Below are 24786 nucleotides of genomic sequence, written 5' to 3'. Positions count from 1 at the left end.
CTGCCACATGGAACAACACCTTGTTAACCTCATGGATGACTCTTTTTAGGATGTAGACAATAGGTGTCTACCTGCCACATGGAACAACACCTTGTTTTTAGGATGTAGACAATAGGTGTCTACCTGCCACATGGAACAACACCTTGTTAACATCATGGATGACTCTTTTTAGGATGTAGACAATAGGTGTCTACCTGCCACATGGAAAACACCTTGTTTTTAGGATGTAGACAATAGGTGTCTACCTGCCACATGGAACAACACCTTGTTAACATCATGGATGACTCTTTTTAGGATGTAGACAATAGGTGTCTACCTGCCACATGGAACAACACCTTGTTAACCTCATGGATGACTCTTTTTAGGATATAGACAATAGGTGTCTACCTGCCACATGGAACAACACCTTGTTTTTAGGATGGAGACAATAGGTGTCTACCTGCCACATGGAACAACACCTTGTTAACCTCATGGATGACTCTTTTTAGGATATAGACAATAGGTGTCTACCTGCCACATTGAACAACACCTTGTTAACCTCATGGATGACTCTTTTTAGGATATAGACAATAGGTGTCTACCTGCCACATGGAACAACACCTTGTTTTTAGGATGGAGACAATAGGTGTCTACCTGCCACATGGAACAACACCTTGTTAACCTCATGGATGACTATTTTTAGGATGTAGACAATAGGTGTCTACCTGCCACATGAAACAACACCTTGTTTTTAGGATGGAGACAATAGGTGTCTACCTGCCACATTGAACAACACCTTGTTTTTAGGATGTAGACAATAGGTGTCTACCTGCCACATGGAACAACACCTTGTTAACCTCATGGATGACTCTTTTTAGGATGGAGACAATAGGTGTCCAAAGTGGGGCCCTGGGGGCCATTTGGGTACTTTTTTTAACGGCCCCTGTCGCATTCTGAGAATACAATTACACAGAAGTGGAATAAAGAAGAAAATAAGTATAATGTGAGGAGAAAAAAAAAGCAAGAATCTTGTCTTTACCAGAGTGTGGATAAACAAGGATGGGAGTGTTAGTGTGTCACCATTAAACGTGTGTGAGTGTGTCACCATTAAACGTGTGTGAGTGTGTCACCATTAAACGTGTGTGAGTGTGTCACCATTAAACGTGTCATCAGAATGCATCCACACATTTATGGCATCTTTCTGCACGTGTTTTCTACTTGGCCACTCCTTCTTCTTCACAAACCTCCCACTGCCAAGTTTGGGAAGAAGAAAATGATGACCCTGAGTGGGAATGCAGAATATGTGCGCTGATCCAGCTGCCAACAAGTGCAGATCCAGCTGCCAACAAGTGCAGATCCAGCTGCCAAGTGGCCCAGAGCTTCTATTCCTGGGCTCAGAAAAGAGCTCAAAAGGACGGAGACAAACACATGAATGATCCCACTCCATTATTCCATTTTGATCATTTCTATGCAACATTTTCATGTGCAAAGACAACGTGTCGCTTTCAAGTATTGTGTTTAAAGGGGGAGTAGGGCTATTATCCCAGGGGGTCCACAGCTCATTTTTTTATACATTCTAAAAATACTATTATAAAGAAACATTAAAAGTGTAATAGAATGGCACATTTTGTAAGTTGACTCCAATAACACAAAGCTGCCATGCAACTTTTTCACCCATTTTTGTTGCCGTTATGAATTATTGACTACAAGAACTTCACTTTAAAAATTATACTTTGAAATATTTCTGTGTAAAATATTGCATATTTGGCGTGTTGGTCATGTAAAAACTGTTCTTATTTGGACAAAAAAGGCATAAAACAAACAAAAATAATCCAAAGTATACATTTGGAGGTGATCAAGAGACTTAAGCGTCACAAGTAAAAAGAAAAAGTGGGATTTTCATTTTATTTTTTTCCCAAATGGCGTGGCGGGCCACTTCAATGATGTTCTAGCTTTATTAAATGACATGACATGACAGGCCCAAACCATCACCCAACCATGCAAATTTTGCATTTCCTTTGGAAATCGAGGTCCCAGAGTCTGGAGGAAGACAGGAGAGGCACAGGATCCACGTTGCCTGAAGTCTAGTGTAAAGTTTCCACCATCAGTGATGGTTTGGGGTGCCATGTCATCTGCTGGTGTCGGTCCACTCTGTTTCCTGAGATCCAGGGTCAACGCAGCCGTCTACCAGCAAGTTTTAGAGCACTTCATGCTTCCTGCTGCTGACCTGCTCTATGGAGATGGAGATTTCAAGTTCCAACAGGACTTGGCGCCTGCACACAGCGCAAAATCTACCCGTGCCTGGTTTACGGACCATGGTATTTCTGTTCTAAATTGGCCCGCCAACTCCCCTGACCTTAGCCCCATAGAAAATCTGTGGGGTATTGTGAAAAGGAAGATGCAGAATGCCAGACCCAAAAACGCAGAAGAGTTGAAGGCCACTATCAGAGCAACCTGGGCTCTCATAACACCTGAGCAGTGCCAGAAACTCATGGACTCCATGCCACGCCGCATTAACGCAGTAATTGAGGCAAAAGGAGCTCCAACCAAGTATTGAGTATTGTACATGCTCATATTTTTCATTTTCATACTTTTCAGTTGGCCAACATTTCTAAAAATCCCTTTTTTGTATTAGCCTGAAGTAATATTCTAATTTTGTGACACACGGAATTTTGGATTTTCATTTGTTGCCACTTCAAATCATCAAAATTAAATGAAATAAACATTTGAATGCATCAGTCTGTGTGCAATGAATAAATATAATGTACAAGTTACACCTTTTGAATGCAATTACTGAAATAAATCAAGTTTTTCAAAATATTCTAATTTACTGGCTTTTACCTGTATATATATATATATATATATATATATATATATGAATGAATTATTTTCAACATTTTTATGACTGACACCCTTGTGGGTTCCTGGGACCAAACTTGACGGGAGACCTAAAGGTTGAAAAAAAACTAAATGTTGTATTGGTTTTGAAAATGAAAAATGATCATACTTTGTTTTTTAGTGAGCCTCAGTGGAGAAAGTCTGGCTTGTGTTTGATGCCACACCAACTGTTGGTGAAGACTACATTTAAGGTTTGCTACTTCAGTTTTTAAATGCATCTGGCCCGTGGATGTGCTGCTACCAAGTTGTAGAAGAAGTCCATGCAGATGAAGGCAGACATTGTGAGCAGCATGCAGGAGACAGAAAGGTGGAGGCATTGAAGGCAGACATTGTGAGCAGCATGCAGGAGACAGAAAGGTGGAGAGATAATTGTAAAGGACAGATCTTTGCAGCCTGCAGCTCTTGTAACACCATGCGTGTGAACCGCCATGATTGCCCCTTCCAGAAGAAAAGACAATGTAAAGCCCCTTCCCGCCAATTACAGGTCTGGGAAAAGAATGTGAAACCCAACCTGGGAGGACAGCCGTCACCACGCAGAGACGGGACCTAAACACCCACAGGTCATTTCTAAAGCTGAAACGACGCGTCGACGTAGTCGACGTCATCGGTTACGTAAATACATCGACGTCGTTTTTATGCGTCGCATATTTACGTCACACTGCCGTCATGGCGGAGCGCAAAGCAGACGATGCGAGCGGTGCGAGCGAGGGGAAAAAAGCACGCCAAAAGTCGTCAAAAGTGTGGGAGTATTTCAATAAACGGCCTTATAATGTTGTAGCGGCGAACAGCTGTCTCGTCAGCTGACGCGCGAGCTCGCAACCGTGGCTGTTTAGCAACCAGCCAAACCCCACTTAATACAATTATATTTGATCTTAGAGCACATCCGCATCCCTATTCACCTAGGCAACCCCAGGAAATGTATATAATTCGGCATTATTTCGGCCAGTCGGCTTATATGATCAGAGCCGATCAGTTTACGTTCACGCGCAGGTATAACGCGGCGCACTCCCGTCTCATCTGCTGGTGCGCGAGCCCGGTAATTAGACCGCTGTGTCAAATCAAGGAGTACAAAAGACGCCAGCGCAGAGTGGAAAAAGGTTTAGTTCATTACAGATAACCAAGAGTTGTGCCAAAAGTATGTAAGATTTAATATTTCTCTTCGTGGGTGTGGCGCACTTGTTGCGCTGGTGAGATTGGGGGGGGGGGGGGGGGGGGGGTTGTGTGCATGTAGCGTGCTTAGTCTGGAGGCTAAATACACACAGTGTGTTATGTAACTGTTGTTTAGTGTTGATATTCTTTGCTTAGTTTGATAAATGTTGGAGCAGTTTGCTTCATCAGGAGGGTGAAGTCGCTCAATTTAAAGTGTTGGATTTAACTGTGTTGGATCATTGGCTGCTGGTGAGGGCATAGAAAAAGGGGCCTTTTTCTACCAGTAGACAGCGTTTAAGATTGAGTGTTTCACTGCTACATTAATAATATATTTATATTGAATATGGATTTTAAATATGTATCTAAATAGGTGGTTAATTGGTTAGGTATTTATGTATTTGCATATTGGGTTTTCTGCTGCATTTATCTATTGTGTTTCTGGGTTTAAATGTATTTTATATGTATCTTGGTGCATTTATGTTGAGACAATTTATTTAAAATCTGTTTTAACTTAAAGGGAAAAGATGTGTCCATTTTCTTGCACTTGTTTAATGGTTAAGAGTTTGATAGCCTAATTAATAATTGTAAATTATGGTATTGATAATTGATTGATTTTTTACAGCATGTTTATCTTGTGGTGTTTTGTCCTTAAAGGTTTTTCACCTACTAAAGAAGCTAAAGGCTACTAAAGACAGCTAATGACAGCTAAAGAAACTAAAGTCTACTAACACTGCTAAAGACTGCTAAAAAGACTAAAGAAGAAAAAAGAAGCTGTTTCTTCATTGTAAAAACTGTTGCAAACTAAAGGAAAATAAAAGGAAAAAGTAACTACGGTCTGGTCTTTTGAGTGAAATCCAGAAGCCACATTCAGCATTGGTACATCCCTTCAAGTGTGGGATAAGCACAGCGAAAAAAGCAAAACACTTGACAGTTGTTGTATGCACACTGTGTCGAGCGGAAATGGCCTATCATAGCAGCACAACGGCTATGAAGGAACATTTGAAAAGAAAACACCCGACAGCGTTCTTGCCATCACCATCAACTAGTCAATCGTCCGCGTGAGTATACGTTGTCATCATTACACAAAAACATGAATGTGTCATTTGTATCTGCGTTGTAAATTCATAAACTAAAACACTGTTTCGCTCTGAGAGGCGCGTTTGGCGTGCCTGTTCAGTGTTTACAAAGACGCGCTCTTCTTTAACGCTAACGTTAATTAGTTGTGCAAATACCTTTTACAACATTAACAGTTACATATACTATGTACAAACCAACAATTAACTTTCACTTTAATCATACTATCATTGTTGTGTTATTAAGCAAAATAAGCAATACTTTTACTTTTGTTGAAATGTTTACACTGTTACAGAATATTTCCTTTTGCACTTTTTTGTATTGGATGTTTATCTTTATTTTTTCACATTTTAAAGCAAAATAAGCAATACTTTTACTTTTGAAATGCTTATACTATTGCAGAATATTAAGATTTGCACTGGATGTTTACTTTTATATTTGCACATTAAAAAGCAAATAAGCTACTTTTAATTTTGTTAAATGTTAAAAGTTGAAATGTTTACATTGTTACAGAATATTTTGTCATGGTGTTGTCAATGTTGACTGAGTGGCCATACTTTTTTTTTTGTAAATAAAAGTCATGCCTTTTGAAAAAACTGGCTAACATTTATTTTTTCATCTTCATTTGAAATAAAAAAAATAATCGGTAAAAGGAAAAATAATCTATAGATTAATCGGAAAAAAATAATCTATAGATTAACCGATTAATCGAAAAAAATAATCTATAGATTAATCGATAGAAAAATAATCGTTAGCTGCAGCCTTAGTCATTTCCACCTGGCACGACGGCCACTTGCTACTTTTTGCTCTGGTCCCCCCGGCCCACTCACCAGCTGAAGCCATGTTTGTTGGTGGGAGTGTGTCTCTCCAGCAGGGCGGTGAGCTGCAGCAGCGAGAGCTTCTGGAGGAGGTTCATCTGCAGCACAGACTGGCAGCTGATCTGCAGCTGGGCGGAGGCCAGGCTGGGCCGATGGGAGTTCTGGAAGCTCAACCAGCGCACTTTCTGTGGCCTGCAGCAGTGGAGGGGAAGGGCCAAGTGAGAAGAATGTCGGCCCGGGAAAAAAAAAAAGGCACGTACACACAAAATAAGGATATCACTTACACACACACACACACACACACACACACACACACACACACACACACACACACACACACGGTTTCTAGTATTATAGAGCAGGACATCAGTTCCTGGGATTTGTGTACGATCATGAGATTGTGGAAAAGCCCGTGTCAACAGATTCCTGGAGAACAGCAACAGTTCCCTACGGAGACCCAGGAACATTCCAGAGGATTCCGGACTATTACCGTATTTTTCCGAGTATAAGTCGCTCCGGAGTATAAGTCGCACCGGCCGTAAATGCATAATAAAGGAGGAAAAAAAACATATATAAGTCTCACTGGAGTATAAGTCGCATTTTTGGGGGAATGTATTTGATAAAAGCCAACAGCAAGAATAGACATTTGAAAGGCAATTTAGAATAAATGAAGAATAGTGAACAACAGGCTGAATAAGTGTACGTTATATGAGGCATAAATAACCAACTGGTATGTTAACGTAACATATTATGGTAAGAGTCATTCAAATAACTATAACATATAGAACATGCTATACAATCTGTCACTCCTAATCGCTAAATCCCATGAAATCTTATACGTCTAGTCTCTTACGTGAATGAGATCAATAATCCATCCATCCATCCATCTTCTTCCGCTTATCCGAGGTCGGGTCGCGGGGGCAGCAGCTTAAGCAGGGAAGCCCAGACTTCCCTCTCCCCAGCCACTTCGTCCAGCTCTTCCCGGGGGATCCCGAGGCGTTCCCAGGCCAGCTGGGAGACATAGTCTTCCCAACGTGTCCTGGGTCTTCCCCGTGGCCTCCTACCGGTCGGACGTGTCCTAAACACCTCCCGAGTGAGGCGTTCGGGTGGCATCCTGACCAGATGCCCGAACCACCTCATCTGGCTCCTCTCCATGTGGAGGAGCAGCGGCTTTACTTTGAGCTCCCCCCGGATGGCAGAGCTTCTCACCCTATCTCTAAGGGAGAGCCCCGCCACCCGGCGGAGGAAACTCATTTCGGCCGCCTGTACCCGTGATCTTGTCCTTTCGGTCATAACCCAAAGCTCATGACCATAGGTGAGGATGGGAACGTAGATTGACCGGTAAATTGAGAGCTTTGCCTTCCGACTCAGCTCCTTCTTCACCACAACGGATCGATACAGCGTCCGCATTACTGAAGACGCCGCACCGATCCGCCTGTCGATCTCACGATCCACTTTTCCCTCACTCGTGAACAAGACTCCTAGATACTTGAACTCCTCCACTTGGGGTAGGGTCTCCTCCCCAACCCGGAGATGGCACTCCACCCTTTTCCGGGCGAGAACCATGGACTTACCGGGAAGGCTGAGGAGTGTGATCCCACGATAGTTGGAACACACCCTCCGGTTCCCCTTCTTAAAGAGAGGAACCAGCACCCCGGTCTGCCAATCCAGAGGTACCGCCCCCGATGTCCACGCGATGCTGCAGAGTCTTGTCAACCAAGACAGCCCCACAGCATCCAGAGCCTTAAGGAACTCCGGGCGGATCTCATCCACCCCCGGGGCCTTGCCACAGAGGAGCTTTTTAACTACCTCAACAACCTCAGCCCAGAAATAGGAGAGCCCACCACAGATTCCCCAGGCCCTGCTTCCTCATAGGAAGACGTGCTGGTAGGATTGAGGAGGTCTTCGAAGTATTCCCTCCACCGATCCACAACATCCGCAGTCGAGGTCAGCAGAACACCATCCTCACCATACACGGTGTTGACAGTGCACTGCTTCCCCTTCCTGAGGCGGCGGATGGTGGTCCAGAATCGCTTCAAAGCCGTCCGGAAGTCGTTTTCCAAGGCCTCCCCGAACTCCTTCCATGTTCGAGTTTTTGCCTCCACGACCGCTGAAGCCGCACACCGCTTGGCCTGTCGGTACCTGTCCGCTGCCTCCGGATTCCCATGAGCCAAAAGAACCCGATGGGACTCCTTCTTCAGCTTGACGGCATCCCTCACCGCCGGTGTCCACCAACGGGTTCTAGGATTACCGCCACGACAGGCACCAACTACCTTGCAGCCACAGCTCCAATCAGCCGCCTCGACAATAGAGGTGCGGAACATGGTCCACTCGGACTCAATGTCCAGCACCTCCCTCGTGACATGTTCAAAGTTCTTCCAGAGGTGGGAATTGAAACTCTCTCTGACAGGAGACTCTGCCAGACGTTCCCAGCAGACCCTCACAATGCGTTTGGGCCTGCCAGGTCTGTCCGGCATCCTCCCCCACCATCGCAGCCAACTCACCACCAGGTGGTGATCGGAGATAAATAATATTATTTGATATTTGACGCTAATGTGTTCATCATTTCACACTTAAGTCGCTCCTGAGTATAAGTCGCACCGGCCAAGCTATGAAAAAAACTGCCACTTATAGTCCGAAAAATAGGGTATGTAAGAAGCGCAATCTGAGCGTCTCCCCGTCATCCTTTGTTGTGGACATTTAGTGAACTTCTTTGCACCACCATCATAAGACAGGAAATGTGGAAACTCAATCAAAATGTTTTGGAAAAAGTTAAAGTAGCAATGGTTGTCACACACACACTAGGTGTGGCAAAATTATTCTCTGCGTTTGACCCATCACCCTTGATCACCCTGGGAGGTGAGGGGAGCAGTGAGCAGCAGCGGGAATCATTTTTGCTGTTTAACCCCCAATTCCAAGCCTTGATGCTGAGTGCCAAGCAGGGAGGTAATGGCTCCCATTTTTATAGTCTTTGGTATGACTCGGCCGGGGTTTGAACTCAGAACCTACTGTCGGAGGCAGATATTTACATATATCTGAATTTAAGTTGTACTTCTTTCATTTCTTAGTCATATTTGAACACAGCTCGTGTTTTCCATTTCTTCTCTTGATGCTCTGTCAGCAAGTATACTGTGTGTGTAAACCTTGAGTTCTTTGGAATGTGTTTAGACTAGCATTTTGTTTTGTCTACAGAGATGGGACGAGAGAGAGGGTGGTGGGATCGGGAAGACAGACCATTTTGGGGAGGCGCGATAGAATGTTCTAGGGTTAGACTGGTCTCAATCAAAATGTATATTGGCAAAGCTTTGAGAATATACAACAAAATACCTATTCTGTCTCTGGTGGTTTTTCAACTCAGCTTTAAGTGTCGGAAAGAACTTGGGAGCGAATTGTGACTTGAATTCCCTTTAACGCAACACTACCCATCTCAGGGCAAACCCAAGACGTATTTGTTGGAGGTGGGAATCTTTGGGTACCTCACCACTCGATTCCAACTCTTGGGGTGACGATTCGATTGAGAATCGCTTCTCGATTCAAAACAATTCTCGTAATATGTTGTTTGGTACTAAAACCTTCTCAGAACAGGTTTTATGTTACAGAAGCTGCACTTGGCAGCAGATATTTGACTGTGGTGGCCTCGAAATATTTTCTTTACAAAAATCACAGAATCAATCGCACAAATTTGATAAAAGGAAATAGAGCCACCCTAACCCTAACCCAGATTTACGACACTGAGGATAGAAATGTACAAAGACATAGAGATACAGTACTAAACAAAAGCAAAACCAATCATTTATAAAAGCAATAATAATTAAAGCTGCAAGCAGCGATGGACGGGACCGACTTTAACGGCACATAAAATCCAAACCGGAGCAGTAATTAAAACTCTTTCGTCAACTTTTAATCAGAAGGGTACAATCTCTCTCCTGTGCTAGTTTGAAGCCAACACGACGAACACGCTCAGAGGAGATAATGTTTAAAAAAAAAGTGACTGTTTTTAACCCAACTTTTATTTTGAAGGGGGAATTGCAAACGTCCTGTTGATTTTTGCTGGGGGTTGTCAATGAATGAAATATAGGTCTAAGGGAGACCTACATAGTGGTTTTTGTTTCATATGTCTCTACGACATTCCTACTGGAAGTTACAGGGAGTTTTGTCTGTGTTTTCTTCCTAGGAGCAACTTTGTCTGTGTTTTATTCCTAGGGGGCGCTAGAGCGCAATTTTGAGTTTTGGGGTTTGCTTTTTTATTAGATCGCAATTATTGCCAGTTCTGATGTGTGTGTCCAGTTTGGTGAGTTTTGAAGCATGTTAAGGGGGTCAAATTACAGCTCAAAGAGGCAAAAGTGACTGTTTTTATGAAACTTTTGTTTTGAAAGGGGAATTGCCAACTTCCTGTTGATTTTTGCTGAAAGATGTCAGTGTATGAAAACTGGGTCTAAGTGAGACCTACATAGAGATTTTTGTTTCATGTCTCTACAACATTCCTACTAAAAGTTATAGGCAGTTTTGTCTGTGTTTTTTCCTAGTGGGCGCTCGAGCGCAATTTTGAGTTCTGGGGTTTGGTTTTTTGAATAGATTGCAATTTTCGCCAGTCCTGATGTGTGTGTCAAATTTGGTGAGTTTTGAAGCATGTTAAGGGGGTCAAATTACAGCTCAAAGAGCGGTATAATAATAGTAATAATAAAACCTTACAATTACAATAGGGTCCTCTGTCCCAAAGGGACATTGCGGTCCCTAATAATATCAACGATATTGGTTTAATGTTCTTAATCAAAGAAAAATACTCCTAAAATAAGTGCAAAACAAATTATTTTATTTGTTTTAATCGATTTTGCCCGTGCTAAGATTTTTTTTAGGTAATGCATACTTGCCAACCCTCCCGAATTTTCCGGTAGACTCCCGAAATTCAGCGCCTCTCCCCAAAACCTCCCGGGACAAATATTCTCCCGAAAATCTCCCGATTTTCAGCCGGAGCTGGAAGCCACGCCCCCTCCAGCTCCATGCGGACCTGAGTGAGGACAGCCTTTTTTCACGACGGGAGGACAACAGGGTGACAAGAACTAAATCATCCAGACTAGAGATAAATTGTATTATTATGTTTATTTTACCTAAAAATACATATATTTATTAATTTAAAAAAATAAATAAATACATTTTTATTTTATTTTGCTAAAAACATCAAAATTAATTGTATTTTTATTTGTATTTTTTTGTGACTCCTTATTACATCCAGCCATAGAATTATACATTAAAATTAACATATTTGAAATAATTGGTTTTAAATTATCATAATAATTCATTTAAAATGACCATATTTAATTATTAAAATAATTGCTTGTTCATCAACAACTTTAGCATTTTATTCATTACATTTTGAAACTCTCAGAAGCCAAGTTATGTTATATTACTAAATATTTATTTATGCAAGTTTGAAGTATCAATTATCTAAACACAGTTTTGTTTGCATATTTTCAGGATGTAGATATCTATATCTATATATATATGTATGAAATACTTGACTTGGTGAATTCTAGCTGTCAATATACTCCTCCCCTCTTAACCACGCCCCCCAACCACGCCCCGCCCCACCCCCGACCACGCCCCCACCTCCCGAAATCGGAAGTCTCAAGGTTGGCAAGTATGAGGTAATGGCAGCCATGTTTTCAAACTAATCTTGCTCATATTTTACACACATGTGCTCGTCGCTCCCCTAAATGTTTGCACCACATGTCATGGTAGCTGGGCCAAACACCCGGAAGTTACAGTGGGTGTTTGATGAGAACACGTCAAGTCAATCCGACGTAAAGGGTTAAACGCAACAGTGCCACCATGTGGTGAATGGCAATAATAGAGCGCTGCAGACAGCTTACACAAAGAAAATGTTTCATGTTGTTGACTGACCTGCTGGTTCTTGTTAGCGATGCTCCCACACCAGAATCCCTGCGCTCCCTCATCCCATCCTCGCCCTCACGCAGCGGGTTCCCCGTGCTGTCTTGGTCACTTCCGTTCTCGGTCTCCTCCAGATGGTTCTGCAGAGGGGAGGATGGACAAGGCGAAGCAGAGTCCAACGCTGAATCGGAGTCTCCTTCCTCCTCTTCCTCCTCCTCCTCTTCTTCGTCGGCCACCACCGCCTCGGACCAGGCATTGACGAAGCGCTGCAGGCCGCTTACGTGTTGGAGCACTTGGTCCAGTTTTTGTCCGTCCCCTTCTCTCTCAATGTGCGGGACATTGTCATAAAAACTAAGGCGGCCGTCCACGGAGCTGGAAGAGATGCGGTGCTGGCGTCTACTTTGCCGCCCCCTCAGGATGACAGAGTTTCCGTTGTCATTCCCGTTGTTGTTGGAGGAGCTCCCGTCTTGCAGCGCTTTGGGGAAAGTGCCTGGCTTGTGACCTTCTGGTAAATAGAAGAAGATCATGCCATCCTCCTCTTCGTCCTGAGCTGGTCTGCCATTGTCTTGAACTCTGTGGTTGTTCCTTCGATTCTGCTCGTCAATGCTCATCCCCGTACTTGCCTGACACGGGATAGGTGGGGCTGATTTCGGGGGTGGCGTCGGCTGGCGATCTGATGCTTGCTGCAGAACGCTGAAGGGATCGAAGCCCTCCAAGTACATGCCCGCTCTCTTGGCCGAGCCTGCCGCCGTACTGTGGCTACGGGCGCGAGTCACCGGGCTGGGTGTACTCACCGCACTGCCGCTGCTAGCTTCAGACTGGCTGCTCCCAGTGCTCCCAGTGCTGCCGTTGCTAGACTGAGTGGAGTAAGAGACGGAGCGATTCCTGTTAAGTGTCATAGTCTGAGTTGGATTGTGTTGGTGATTGAGGTTCTGGTTGAAGTTGATACTCGGTATGTCCACACAGTTGAGCTGCCGCAGCTTGTCATCATCCAAACCTTCTTTGATGACAGGGCCGCTGATCTCTATCTTCCCTCCACTGGTGCTGCCTTTCTTCTTCCTCTTGGAGGTGGTGCCACTGCGGAGTCGTAGACTCTCCATTCTCTTGAGGAAGCTCTTGGCTCTCGAGCGTGTGCTTTTACCGCTCCCGCCGCCACGGTCGAGACTTCCCCCGAGTTCTCCCATTTTCACATCAAAGGTGAACTGTCCGAGCGTCTCCAAGGGTGATGGAGGCGGCCCGTCAGACAGAGAGTCCTCATTGGCGCACCCTGACCCGCCTGTGCCCGACGACGAGCACATGCTCGCTATAGAGCTGGCACGGGTGGCTCCGACGGGAATGGGCTCATTCAGTAAATGAAGGTTCGTGTCATGGCTCTTGTGCTCCACTCTTCCTCCGCTACCGCTGCTATGAATGGAACCCACTTCAGGCTGCTCGCTGAGATCTGTCAGCACACTTTCAGAACTGTTTCCCTCGCACAGGGTCAGCTTTTTGGTTACTTGGTCTTTTGTCGGAGGTGGTTGTGCGACATCATCGGTGTACAATGTAGAGAAAACCTCCAGCTCGTCCATACGAGACCAGCGCTTGCTGTCTCTTTGAAAAGTCCAGCGCCCACTGATTGCACAGGGCTCATCCTCATCCGAGTCTTCACTCTGGATAAGAGAGAGGGTGGAGTGAGACAAAGGAAAAACTGGGGCTGTAACAAAATAACGAGTAACTCATGTGATTATTCACCAAAAACGCATATGGTTACCGGAAAGGCTGAGAGTTGTTTAAAGGGTCGGGACAGTTGTCTCCAGACCTAAGGACTGTAAATCTTTCTTGCTTTCAAAGCTATTCCCAGACTACTCTCAGCTATATCCAAGTTTTGTTGCGAGGGCATTGTCCCGCCTTCAGGGGATATAATACAATGACATGTGAGGACTGTACTCACTCTTGTGAGATTCTGGAGCAAGATAGCCAAAGAAACTCAAGAACCTTTACATGTGAATATCTGGCGCGTATTTCACGGGCAATTTTCGGCTGAGGTCTTGATGACGTGAAAACGTTCACGACCAAGGAAACATACTTCCTGACGTCTTGGAAGATATTTGCATGCCAGAGAATAAAGGAGACCATTATTGAACCACATACACCACACCTCCCCCCTGACTTGGTTAATCTATCTCATGCCTCCGGGGGGACTTGAAGAAATTCCATTATGACCCCCATAGATCACAACGCAGCCGGACAGACGCAGGTCATTCCCCTCCTATGGTTTGTCTTTTAAACAACCTCACTGATACTGCTTCTGTCATTCAACACTTACAGTCTATTCTCCTCAGATTCCACAGCCCACGTCCCTGTGGACAAAACCCCCTAAATGGGACCATAACTCGGTTGACTTTTAACCTATAGTGACCGCAAGCCCGCTGAAAAGAGTCCATGCTCGGAAATTAGTAGATACAATTCAGATAAAGGATCCTATCCCCCAAAGCTGTGTTACTGTAGTTGATTTTAGGTGAAAGAAAGTGATGATGTTTCGTTGAACTGTCACTGAGCTATTGATCGTCAATCATTTAGACAATTCAACACATTCCACAGTGGCTTGTTTCTTATGTTGTTTGGAATGCCAGATAAGAATAGCATGCTGTAGATATCTTATCATCCATCCATCAAACATAATCAGGCAGCAGAATGTTGGTATGGTGTGGGTATGCTGTGTTCACTTGCAAAGGTGCAAACAAGATTTGGGAGGCATTAATGCATTCCTCCGCTGCATGAAGAAGCTGCTTGTCATCCCACTAAAGACAGCAAGTGACCTCTTTGACTGGCCTGCTCTGCAATGAAAGGTGAGGCACAAGAGGGTCACCCCAATGAATAGCACCACACACGGGACAAGGGTGTTACTGTGTAGCACTTAAGACCATTAGGGAATTAGACTTGATTTGCTTGAAAAGACAACGTGTGTCAGGTTCTTGGAGCGTGGACTTCTATTGATTCGTCCACACAAAGATTGCTTGTCTTCTAAGAAGAAAAGACCACTTTCCGCTTCGGCCGACGGATCCTTGCACTAAATTAGCCTGATTTCTCACATAGTTCGTGGTTTTTTTTGTATTTTCACACCTACATGTGAAGTCTCTCTATTGCGACTATTGGCCGTACGCTGTGTGCCTCCCGTACGCTACATTGGGGGGGCGCTTATTTCCTTTTAGCGCAGATAAATGTAATGCTTCTCCGGTTGACCAAATCAGGAGTCAACCGCTGTATGACTAAGCCTGTTGTACAGTAATCTTCTTGTTTTTAGGGCCCGCATGGCCCATTGTATAAGGACTCCCAAAGGGAGACCTATTGAATTTGTAAGGTTTTATTATTATTATACCGGCCGCCTCTTTGAGCACTAATTTGACCCACTTAACATGCTTCAAAACTCACCATATTTGACCCACACATCAGGACCTGCGAAAATTGTCTTTTAATGAAAAAACCCAACCCCAAAACTCAAAATTGCGCTCTAGCGCCCCCTAGGAAAAAAAAAAAATAGACTGCCTGTAACTCCCACTAGGAAGGTTGGAAAGACATGAAACACAATTCTCTATGTAGGTCTGACTTAGACCTAGATTTCATAATTGTACATCCTTGGGCAGAAATCAACAGGAAGTTGGCAATTCCCCCTTCAAGACAGAAAAGTACTAAAAACAGTCACTTTCGCCTCTTTGAGCTGTAATTTGACCCCCTTAACATGCTTCAAAACTCACCGAACTGAACACACACATCAGGACTGGCAAAAATTGCGATCTAATAAAAAAACCTAACCCCAAATCTCAATAAAACGCTGAAAAAACTGCTCCTCGGAAGAAAAAAATGACAAAACTGCCTGTAACTCCCACTGGGAAGGTCGGAGAGACATGAAACAAAAACCTCTATGTAGGTCTCACTTAGACCTACATTTCATAGATTGACAACCCCCCGCAAAAATCAACAGGAAGTTTGCTATTCCCCCTTCAAAACAAATTTTTTGTAAAAACCGGTCACCTTCCTTCAAAAACTATCTCCTCTGAGCGCGTTTGTCGTTTCGGCTTCAAACTAACACAGGAGAGAGATTGAACCCTTGTGTATAAAAGTACAGAACAGCGTTTTTCTAACTACTCCGGTTTTGATTTTATGACCCTTCAAAGAACCGCTGCGCTGATGCTGCTGTGCTGCTGTTTTTTTAAGATGGCTGCTTAAAAGCAGGAAGCACCAGCGTGCCCACACAATGCAGACAAGGTAGGTACACTAGACAAAAGTATTGGGACACTTATGACTACCACCGGACAAAAGTATTGGGACACTTAGGACTACCACTGGAAATAAGTATTGGGACACCTACACTGGACAAATGTATTGGGACACTTAGGACTACAACTTGACAAAAGTATTGGGACACTTAGGACTAGCACCTGCCAAATACGCGGGCCCGACCAACGCTGCTTGCAGCTTTAAATTATGTTTGTTGTCTCTCATCAAGTCTTCAAGAGTAGTAGATTGATTGATTGATTGAGACGTTTATTAGTAGATTGCACAGTACAGTACATATTCCGTGCAATTGACCACTAAATGGTAACACCCCAATAAGTTTTTACACTTGTTTAAGTCGGGGTCCACATATATACTATCAGTATAATACAGTCATCATCAGAGTATATACATTGAATTATTTACAATCCGGGGGGTGGGATCTAGAGGGATTTGGGGCAGGGGGGGTTAGGTTGGGTTGCTATCAGCATACTTCAGTCATCAACAATTGAGAACAGAGAAATGGACATTGAAACAGTGAAGGTCTGACTTGGTAGGATATGTACAGCAAGTAGTGACCATAGTGAGCTCAGACAGCATAAGAACAAGTATATACATTTGATTATTTACAATCCTCCTCGGAGTCTTGTTCACGAGTGAGGGAAGAGTGGATGGTGAGATCGACAGGCGGATTCGGTGCGGCGTCTTCAGTAATGCGGACGCTGTATCGATCCGTTGTGGTGAAGAAGGAGCTGAGCCGGAAGGCAAAGCTCTCAATTTACCGGTCGATCTACGTTCCCATCCTCACCTATGGTCATGAGCTTTGGGTTATGACCGAAAGGACAAGATCACGGGTACAAGCGGCCGAAATGAGTTTCCTCCGCCGGGTGGCGGGGCTCTCCCTTAGAGATAGGGTGAGAAGCTCTGCCATCCGGGGGGAGCTCAAAGTAAAGCCGCTGCTCCTCCACATGGAGAGGAGCCAGATGAGGTGGTTCGGGCATCTGGTCAGGATGCCACCCGAACGCCTCCCTAGGGAGGTGTTTAGGGCACGTCCAACCGGTAGGAGGCCGCGGGGAAGACCCAGGACACGTTGGGAAGACTATGTCTCCCGGCTGGCCTGGGAACGCCTCGGGATCCCCCGGGAGGAGCTGGACGAAGTGGCTGGGGAGAGGGAAGTCTGGGCTTCCCTGCTTAGGCTGCTGCCCCCGCGACCCGACCTCGGATAAACGGAAGAAGATGGATGGATGGATGGATGGATAGATATTTACAATCCGGGGAGGTGGGATGTGGAAGGGAGTGTGTTAGTCAAGGGTTGTAGTTGACTGGAGGTGTTCTTTTAGTGCGGTTTTGAAGGAGGATAGAGATGCCCTTTCTTTTACACCTGTTGGGAGTGCATTCCATATTGATGTGGCATAGAAGGAGAATGAGTTAAAGGGGAACATTATCACCAGACCTATGTAAGCGTCAATATATACCTTGATGTTGCAGAAAAAAAGACCATACATTTTTTTAACCGATTTCCGAACTCTAAATGGGTGAATTTAGTTCTATTATTCGCTCTCGGAGCGATTGTGACATCACATCGGGAAGCAATCCGCCATTTTCTCAAACACATTACAAACACCGAATCAAATCAGCTCTGTTATTTTCCGTTTTTTCGACTGTTTTCCGTACCTTGGAGACATCATGCCTCGTTGGTGTGTTGTCGGAGGGTGTAACAACACCAACAGGGACGGATTCAAGTTGCACCAGCGGCCCAAAGATGCCAAAGTGGCAAGAAATTGGACGAAATTTGTTCAAAGTACGAGGGTGTGGGGAAAGCCGACGAAAATGGTCAGTCGTCTGTTCCGCACACTTTACCGACGAAAGCTATGCTACGACAGAGATGGCAAGAATGTGTGGATATCCTGCGACACTCAAAGCAGATGCATTTCCAACCATAAAGTCAAAGAAATCTGCCGCCAGACCCCCATTGAATCTGCCGGAGTGTGTGAGCAATTCAGGGACAAAGGGCCTCGGTAGCACGGCAAGCAGTTTGTTCCCGCAGACGAGCGAGCTAAACCCCCTGGATGTCTTGGCTCACACTGCTTCTACCGTCCCTTATGCCACCGAAGATGATCAAGAGAAGAATATCGACCCTAGCTTCCCTGGCCTGCTGACATCAACTCCAAAACTGGACAGATCAGCTTTCAGGAAAAGAGAGTGGATGAGGGTATGTCTACAGAATATATTAATTGATGAAAACTTTATTCATTAATCGCGGTTTTACGTAAATTATTATACATAAACTGTGTTTACCAATAATTTAGCTTAAAAACATTACAACACTTAAAAACAAACACATACCAATCGTTGGTTAGAAGGCGATCGCCGAATTTGTCCTCGCTTTCTCCCGTGTCGCTGGCTGTCGTGTCGTTTTCGTCGGTTTCGCTTGCATACGGTTCAAACCGATATGGCTCAATAGCTTCAGTTTATGCTTCAATTTCGCTTAAGCCCCTGAAAGCCGAGTCTGAATCCGAGCTAATGTCGCTACCTTGCTGTTCTTTCCGCCATGTTTGTTTGTGTTGGCTTCACTATGTGACGTCACAGGAAAATGGACGGGTGGTTAAAATCAGGCACTTTGAAGCTTTTTTTAGGGATGTTGCATGATGGGTAAAATTTTGAAAAAAACTTCGAAAAATAAAATAAGCCACTGGGAACTGATTTTTAATGGTTTTAACCCTTCTGAAATTGTGATAATGTTCCCCTTTAAGACCGTTGTTAGATGGGAATCTGGGTTTAACGTGGTTAGTGGAGCTCCCCCTGGTGTTGTGGTTATGGCGGAAGTAGTTTGACATGTACTTCGGTATCAGGGAGGTGTAGCGGATTTTATAGACCAGGCTCAGTGCAAGTTGTTTGACTCTGTCCTCCACCCTGAGCCAGCCCACTTTGGAGAAGTGGGTAGGAGTGTTGTTGTTGTTGAAGAAAAAAGTGAATGCTGTGATCTATGCCAAAATATGACATGTTCTCATGATTACATTGATACTTACAGCGCGTGTATAAAAACAGGAAATTGAGGTTTTTGGATGGTTTTCAGAGCACTGTATAGAGCAGGGGTCGGCAACCCGCGGCTCCGGAGCCGCATGCGGCTCTTTGATCACTCTGATGCGGCTCAGCAGCTTACTTGCCGACCCCCCCCCCCCCCTATTTTCCCGGGAGACTTCCGGATTTTAATGCCTCGGGATTAATATTCTCCGATTTTCACACTTACAGTTATAATAAAGGCGTGCCAAGATAATACAGCATTTGGCGCCCTCTACAATCTGTATTAACAGCGTGCCAGCCCAACCCCTTGTTATGCAGTTTGCATCTTCTGCTAGCACACCTACGTGACAGCAAGGCACACTTGGTCAACAGCCACAACAGGTTACACTGACGGTGACCATATAAAACAACTTTAACACTCTTACTAATAATGCGCCACACTTTGAACCAAAACCAAACAAGGATGACAAAACACATTTCGGGAGAACATCCGCACCTTAACACAACAGAACAAATACCCAGAATCCCATGCAGCCCTGACTCTTCCAGGCTACATTATACACCCCTGCTACCTACAAACCCCGCACCCACCCCAACCCTGCTCCCTCACACATCATCCCCCCCCCCCGTCCGTGCAGTTCCCCTTTAAGGCGTTTCCATGGCTTGTTTACATTTAGAGTGGAAATACTTGAGAAATCAGACTAATTGAGTGCATGGAAACGTGGTCACTGAGGCAAACGTCACGTGTCTGCATGTGCACTTTAGGAACCCACCCTCTTTCTTTGCGGCGATATCTCCAGTCTCATTAGGGCGCATTTGTTGAGGGTGTTGAGTCTCCTGCAAAAAAGGGAAACACACAGGTGATGTTAGAAGTCCACCCCCAGAAGAAAAGGGGGGGGGGCGCTAATGAGCTGCCCAGGGATAATCCCCACATGAGCGGCCAGAGACAGCAGAGCAGAGAGAATGTAATCTGCTCAAGTGGCCACCAAATCTCAGGGAGGGCACAGAAAGCTTACCCCCCCCCCCCCCCCTCCTCGCCGGGCCACCTGGCGAAGGAGAGCGGCACCGGCGGGGTCCCTCTGGAGAGCTTTTAGAGGAGATCACGTAACAATGGGGAGATGAAGGATGTGGTGGGAGGAGGCATTGATATGATAGCTTCCAGATGTTTGGAGGAACACCTGCTGAGCTGCAGTTTGATGAAGGTTCCTTCATTCATTGACTTATATGCTCATGAGATATTGCTAAGCTTGAATATAATAGGAAGTACAACTTAAGAGTGTTAGTCTCTGGGCTGCTTTTGAAATAAGAGCTAGTTGTTGTGCTCTAACATTAGTCGGCGTGGGGAATGTCACAGATCCGCCCAAAACATCTGGTCGTACTCGCTCACAGCTGGAGATGTTTTTTTGTGTTTTATGTTTGGCCTAAGAAGAAGAAGAAGTGGAGGACTTTTTCCGTTGAATTAAAGAAAGAAATCATCAAAAACACGACAGAGCGCGTCGCTAGCAGCTAGTCTGCGTCGTGCTGAAGTAGAACCGGTCCGACGCCAGCCAAGGAGGTTCAAATCACAATTAAACGGCGGTCGTTTATCCGTGAAAAGGTCATAATATCACAATAATGATTACTTCATTTCATAAAAAAATATTACTTACATTTCACAAAACTACTGTAGTTGTTAGTGGAACATTCTATTGTATTGTGTTTATACACAGAGGTGGGTAGTAACGCGCTACATTTACTCCGTTACATCTACCGTATTTTCCGCACTATAAGGCGCACCTAAAAACCACAAATTTTCTCAAAAGCTGACAGTGCGCCTTATAACCCGGTGCGCTTTATATATGGATAAATATTAAGATTCATTTTCATAAAGTTTCGGTCTCGTAACTACGGTAAACAGCCGCCATTTTTTTCCCCGGTAGAACAGGAAGCGCTTCTTCTTCTACGCAAGCAACCGCCAAGGTAAGCACCCGCCCCCATAGAACAGGAAGCGCGTCTTCTTCTACTGTAAGCAACCACCCGCCCGCGTAGAAGAAGAAAAAGCGCGCGGATGTACGTTTCATTTCCTTTGTGTGTTTACATCTGTAAAGACCACAAAATGGCTCCTACTAAGCGTCAGGGATCCGGTTCATGAAAAGACGCAATCTCTCCATCCGCACACGGACTACTATTTCACAGCAACTGATATTCCTGTGAACCGCACTGTGGATACAACGGGAGCACGTACGGTGAATATTCGCACCAGTACCACAGGGAATGAGAAGTCATCCTTCACTGTGGTTCTAGCTTGCCATGCTAATATATGGATAAATGGCAAAAATATCACAAAATGGGGCCAATTCCAAATGGCTCGTTTCCCAGAAGTATGAAGGAAAGTAAGATTATTTTATAAATAAATTGTCAATATTCCGGACTTATGCAGATCTCAAATACATAAGAGCAGGTACCAATAGGCAGGGAAAGTTGTTTTTGCATAATTGGGCCCCTTTATTGTATGGAACATTGGAATTTTGCACAAGAAAGAGCAAAAAGAAGATAAAAACCAGAATGAGTGCATGCCAGGTTGCTTATCGTGTCATCTTCTTCCAAAGCATGCTTTGAAGTGACGCCCCCCCTGCTTTTATTTTGATGGCAACAGGAGATGAGTAGAGACAGAGGAGTGGTGGCAAACATTAGAGTACGGGCATCAAGTCTCACCTGCAGAGAGCCTCAATGGCATCACGATCCAGGAAGTCGTGGTCCCTGGTGACTGAGGAGATGTCCATGGGAAACTGAGCATCTGAAGGGAGGAAGAGAGAGACACATCACAACTCTGCCTTCTATTTCCCCCAGACACCGGCTCAAAGAGGAAGTGGCGTCTTAGCCGAGCAAACAAACCCAGCTGCGGCTTTCAGAGGCGGCATGCTGGGGGGTTACGGAGTAGTGGGAGGCATTGATTGAAGAATGACAATAGGTCCTCAGAGCTCCCACTTCCCCGTCATTCTTTGGCGCTCCGGAGTCAACCTGATTAACACGGCACAAGTAACTGCAAACGGCTGAGAGGAGACGAGGCGCTGGAATGTTCTGGCCCAGCCCCGAGTGGGAATCTTGCATCTGAAGCCTCCAGGGTAGTGATGATGATAAGAACTTAGAACTGAAGGGAATACCGGCACTTTCTGCGCTGCGGACAAAGGCTATCAGTGCGCTTATCTTTAGTGGGGCAATCGTCCTGACAGCGCCGACAATGGAGCTTGTCCGGCGGACGCGAGGGGAAGGAAAAAATGCGTCACGCGTCGGCACAAATCCCTAATTGTGAGGAGCTGGCTGAGGCTGAAGTCTGCGAGGTGACGCACCGTCTTTTGCAGTTTGCCTGCGCATTGAGACGGTCTCATCACCTTTTCACCGCACAATGAGCTTCCCTCGCCAATAGGAAGGCTTTCACGCTCCAACGGGATCCAGCGTGTTGACGGATGTGCCTCGTCCTGGCGGTTACGTAAGGAAAGGTCTATGTCGGGGTCTAGGATACTCAACTACATTTCTACAAAGCTAAGGACCAGGGGAACAGACTTCTTCTTTCACTATTTGTCCTATTTTGTATATTCTGTCAACCCAGCGTCCCCCACAGTAGACATTTGGTCTACACCAGCGTCCTCCTCAGTAGACATTTTGGTCTACACCAGGGCTTCGTAACCTTGTCAAACCAGCGTCCTCCTCAGTAGACATTTGGGCTACACCAGGGCTTCTTAACCTTGTCAAACCAGCATCCCCCACAGTAGACATTTGGTCTACACCAGGGCTTCTTAACTTTGTCAAACCAGCGTCCTCCACAGTAGACATTTGGTCTAAACCAGCGTCCTCCTCAGTAGACATTTTGGTCTACACCAGGGCTTCTTAACTTTGTCAAACCAGCGTCCTCCACAGTAGACATTTGGTCTAAACCAGCGTCCTCCTCAGTAGACATTTTGGTCTACACCAGGGCTTCTTAACCTTGTCAAACCAGCGTCCTCCACAGTAGACATTTGGTCTACACCAGGGCTTCTTAACCTTGTCAAACCAGCGTCCTCCACATTTGGTCTACACCAGAGCTTCTTAACTTTGTCAAACCAGCGTCCTCCTCAGTAGACATTTTGGTCTACACCAGGGCTTCTTAACCTTGTCAAACCAGCGTCCTCCACAGTAGACATTTGGTCTACACCAGAGCATCTTAACCTTGTCAAACCAGCGTCCTCCACAGTAGACATTTGGTCTACACCAGGGCTTCGTAACCTTGTCAAACCAGCGTCCTCCTCAGTAGACATTTGGTCTACACCAGAGCTTCTTAACTTTGTCAAACCAGCGTCCTCCTCAGTAGACATTTGGTCTACACCAGGGCTTCGTAACCTTGTCAAACCAGCGTCCTCCACAGTAGACATTTGGTCTACACCAGGGCTTCGTAACCTTGTCAAACCAGCGTCCTCCTCAGTAGACATTTGGGCTACACCAGGGCTTCTTAACCTTGTCAAACCAGCGTCCTCTACAGTAGACATTTGGTCTACACCAGGGCTTCTTAACCTTGTCAAACCAGCGTCATCCACAGTAGACATTTGGTCTACACCAGGGCTTCGTAACCTTGTCAAACCAGCGTCCTCCTCAGTAGACATTTGGGCTACACCAGGGCTTCTTAACCTTGTCAAACCAGCGTCCTCCACAGTAGACTTTTGGTCTACACCAGAGCTTCTTAACCTTGTCAAACCAGCGTCCTCCACAGTAGACATTTGGTCTACACCAGAGCTTCTTAACCTTGTCAAACCAGCGTCCTCCACATTTGGTCTACACCAGAGCTTCTTAACCTTGTCAAACCAGCGTCCTCCTCAGTAGACATTTGGGCTACACCAGGGCTTCTAAACCTTGTCAAACCAGCGTCCCCCACAGTAGACATTTGGTCTACACCAGGGCTTCTAAACCTTGTCAAACCAGCGTCCTCCACAGTAGACATTTGGTCTACACCAGGGCTTCGTAACCTTGTCAAACCAGCGTCCTCCTCAGTAGACATTTGGTCTACACCAGGGCTTCTTAACTTTGTCAAACCAGCGTCCTCCACAGTAGACATTTGGTCTACATCAGGGCTTCTTAACTTTGTCAAACCAGCGTCCTCCACAGTAGACATTTGGTCTACACCAGGGCTTCGTAACCTTGTCAAACCAGCGTCCTCCTCAGTAGACATTTGGTCTACACCAGGGCTTCTTAACCTTGTCAAACCAGCGTCCTCCTCAGTAGACATTTGGTCTACACCAGAGCTTCTTAACTTTGTCAAACCAGCGTCCTCCTCAGTAGACATTTGGTCTACACCAGGGCTTCGTAACCTTGTCAAACCAGCGTCCTCCACAGTAGACATTTGGTCTACACCAGGGCTTCTAAACCTTGTCAAACCAGCGTCCTCCACAGTAGACATTTGGTCTACACCAGGGCTTCGTAACCTTGTCAAACCAGCGTCCTCCTCAGTAGACATTTGGGCTACACCAGGGCTTCTTAACCTTGTCAAACCAGCGTCCTCTACAGTAGACATTTGGTCTACACCAGGGCTTCTTAACCTTGTCAAACCAGCGTCATCCACAGTAGACATTTGGTCTACACCAGGGCTTCGTAACCTTGTCAAACCAGCGTCCTCCTCAGTAGACATTTGGGCTACACCAGGGCTTCTTAACCTTGTCAAACCAGCGTCCTCCACAGTAGACTTTTGGTCTAC

At 45.3% G+C, this 24786-nt stretch overlaps 1 protein-coding gene across 4 annotated transcripts in view; it reads right to left on the bottom strand.

The window, feature by feature from the left end:
- The window catches only part of dlc1 (DLC1 Rho GTPase activating protein), a 222371-nt gene that overhangs the window by 27441 nt on the left and 170144 nt on the right, over positions 1–24786 (bottom strand). For all 4 annotated transcript variants that reach the window (XM_061984396.1, XM_061984398.2, XM_061984400.1 and 1 more), the window contains 4 exons: positions 21780–21861; positions 19859–19922; positions 11820–13456; positions 5931–6110 (listed from right to left, as the gene is read on the bottom strand). In XM_061984396.1, coding sequence (XP_061840380.1) covers positions 5931–6110; positions 11820–13456; positions 19859–19922; positions 21780–21861 — 1963 coding nt within the window. The remainder of the gene's footprint in view (positions 1–5930; positions 6111–11819; positions 13457–19858; positions 19923–21779; positions 21862–24786) is intronic.

The sequence above is a fragment of the Nerophis lumbriciformis genome, linkage group LG25 (genome assembly GCF_033978685.3).
Source record: "Nerophis lumbriciformis linkage group LG25, RoL_Nlum_v2.1, whole genome shotgun sequence".
Classification (NCBI taxonomy): domain Eukaryota; kingdom Metazoa; phylum Chordata; class Actinopteri; order Syngnathiformes; family Syngnathidae; genus Nerophis; species Nerophis lumbriciformis.
The sequence above is the reverse complement of the archived record's forward strand: the minus strand, read 5'-3'. Positions and strand labels throughout refer to the sequence as shown.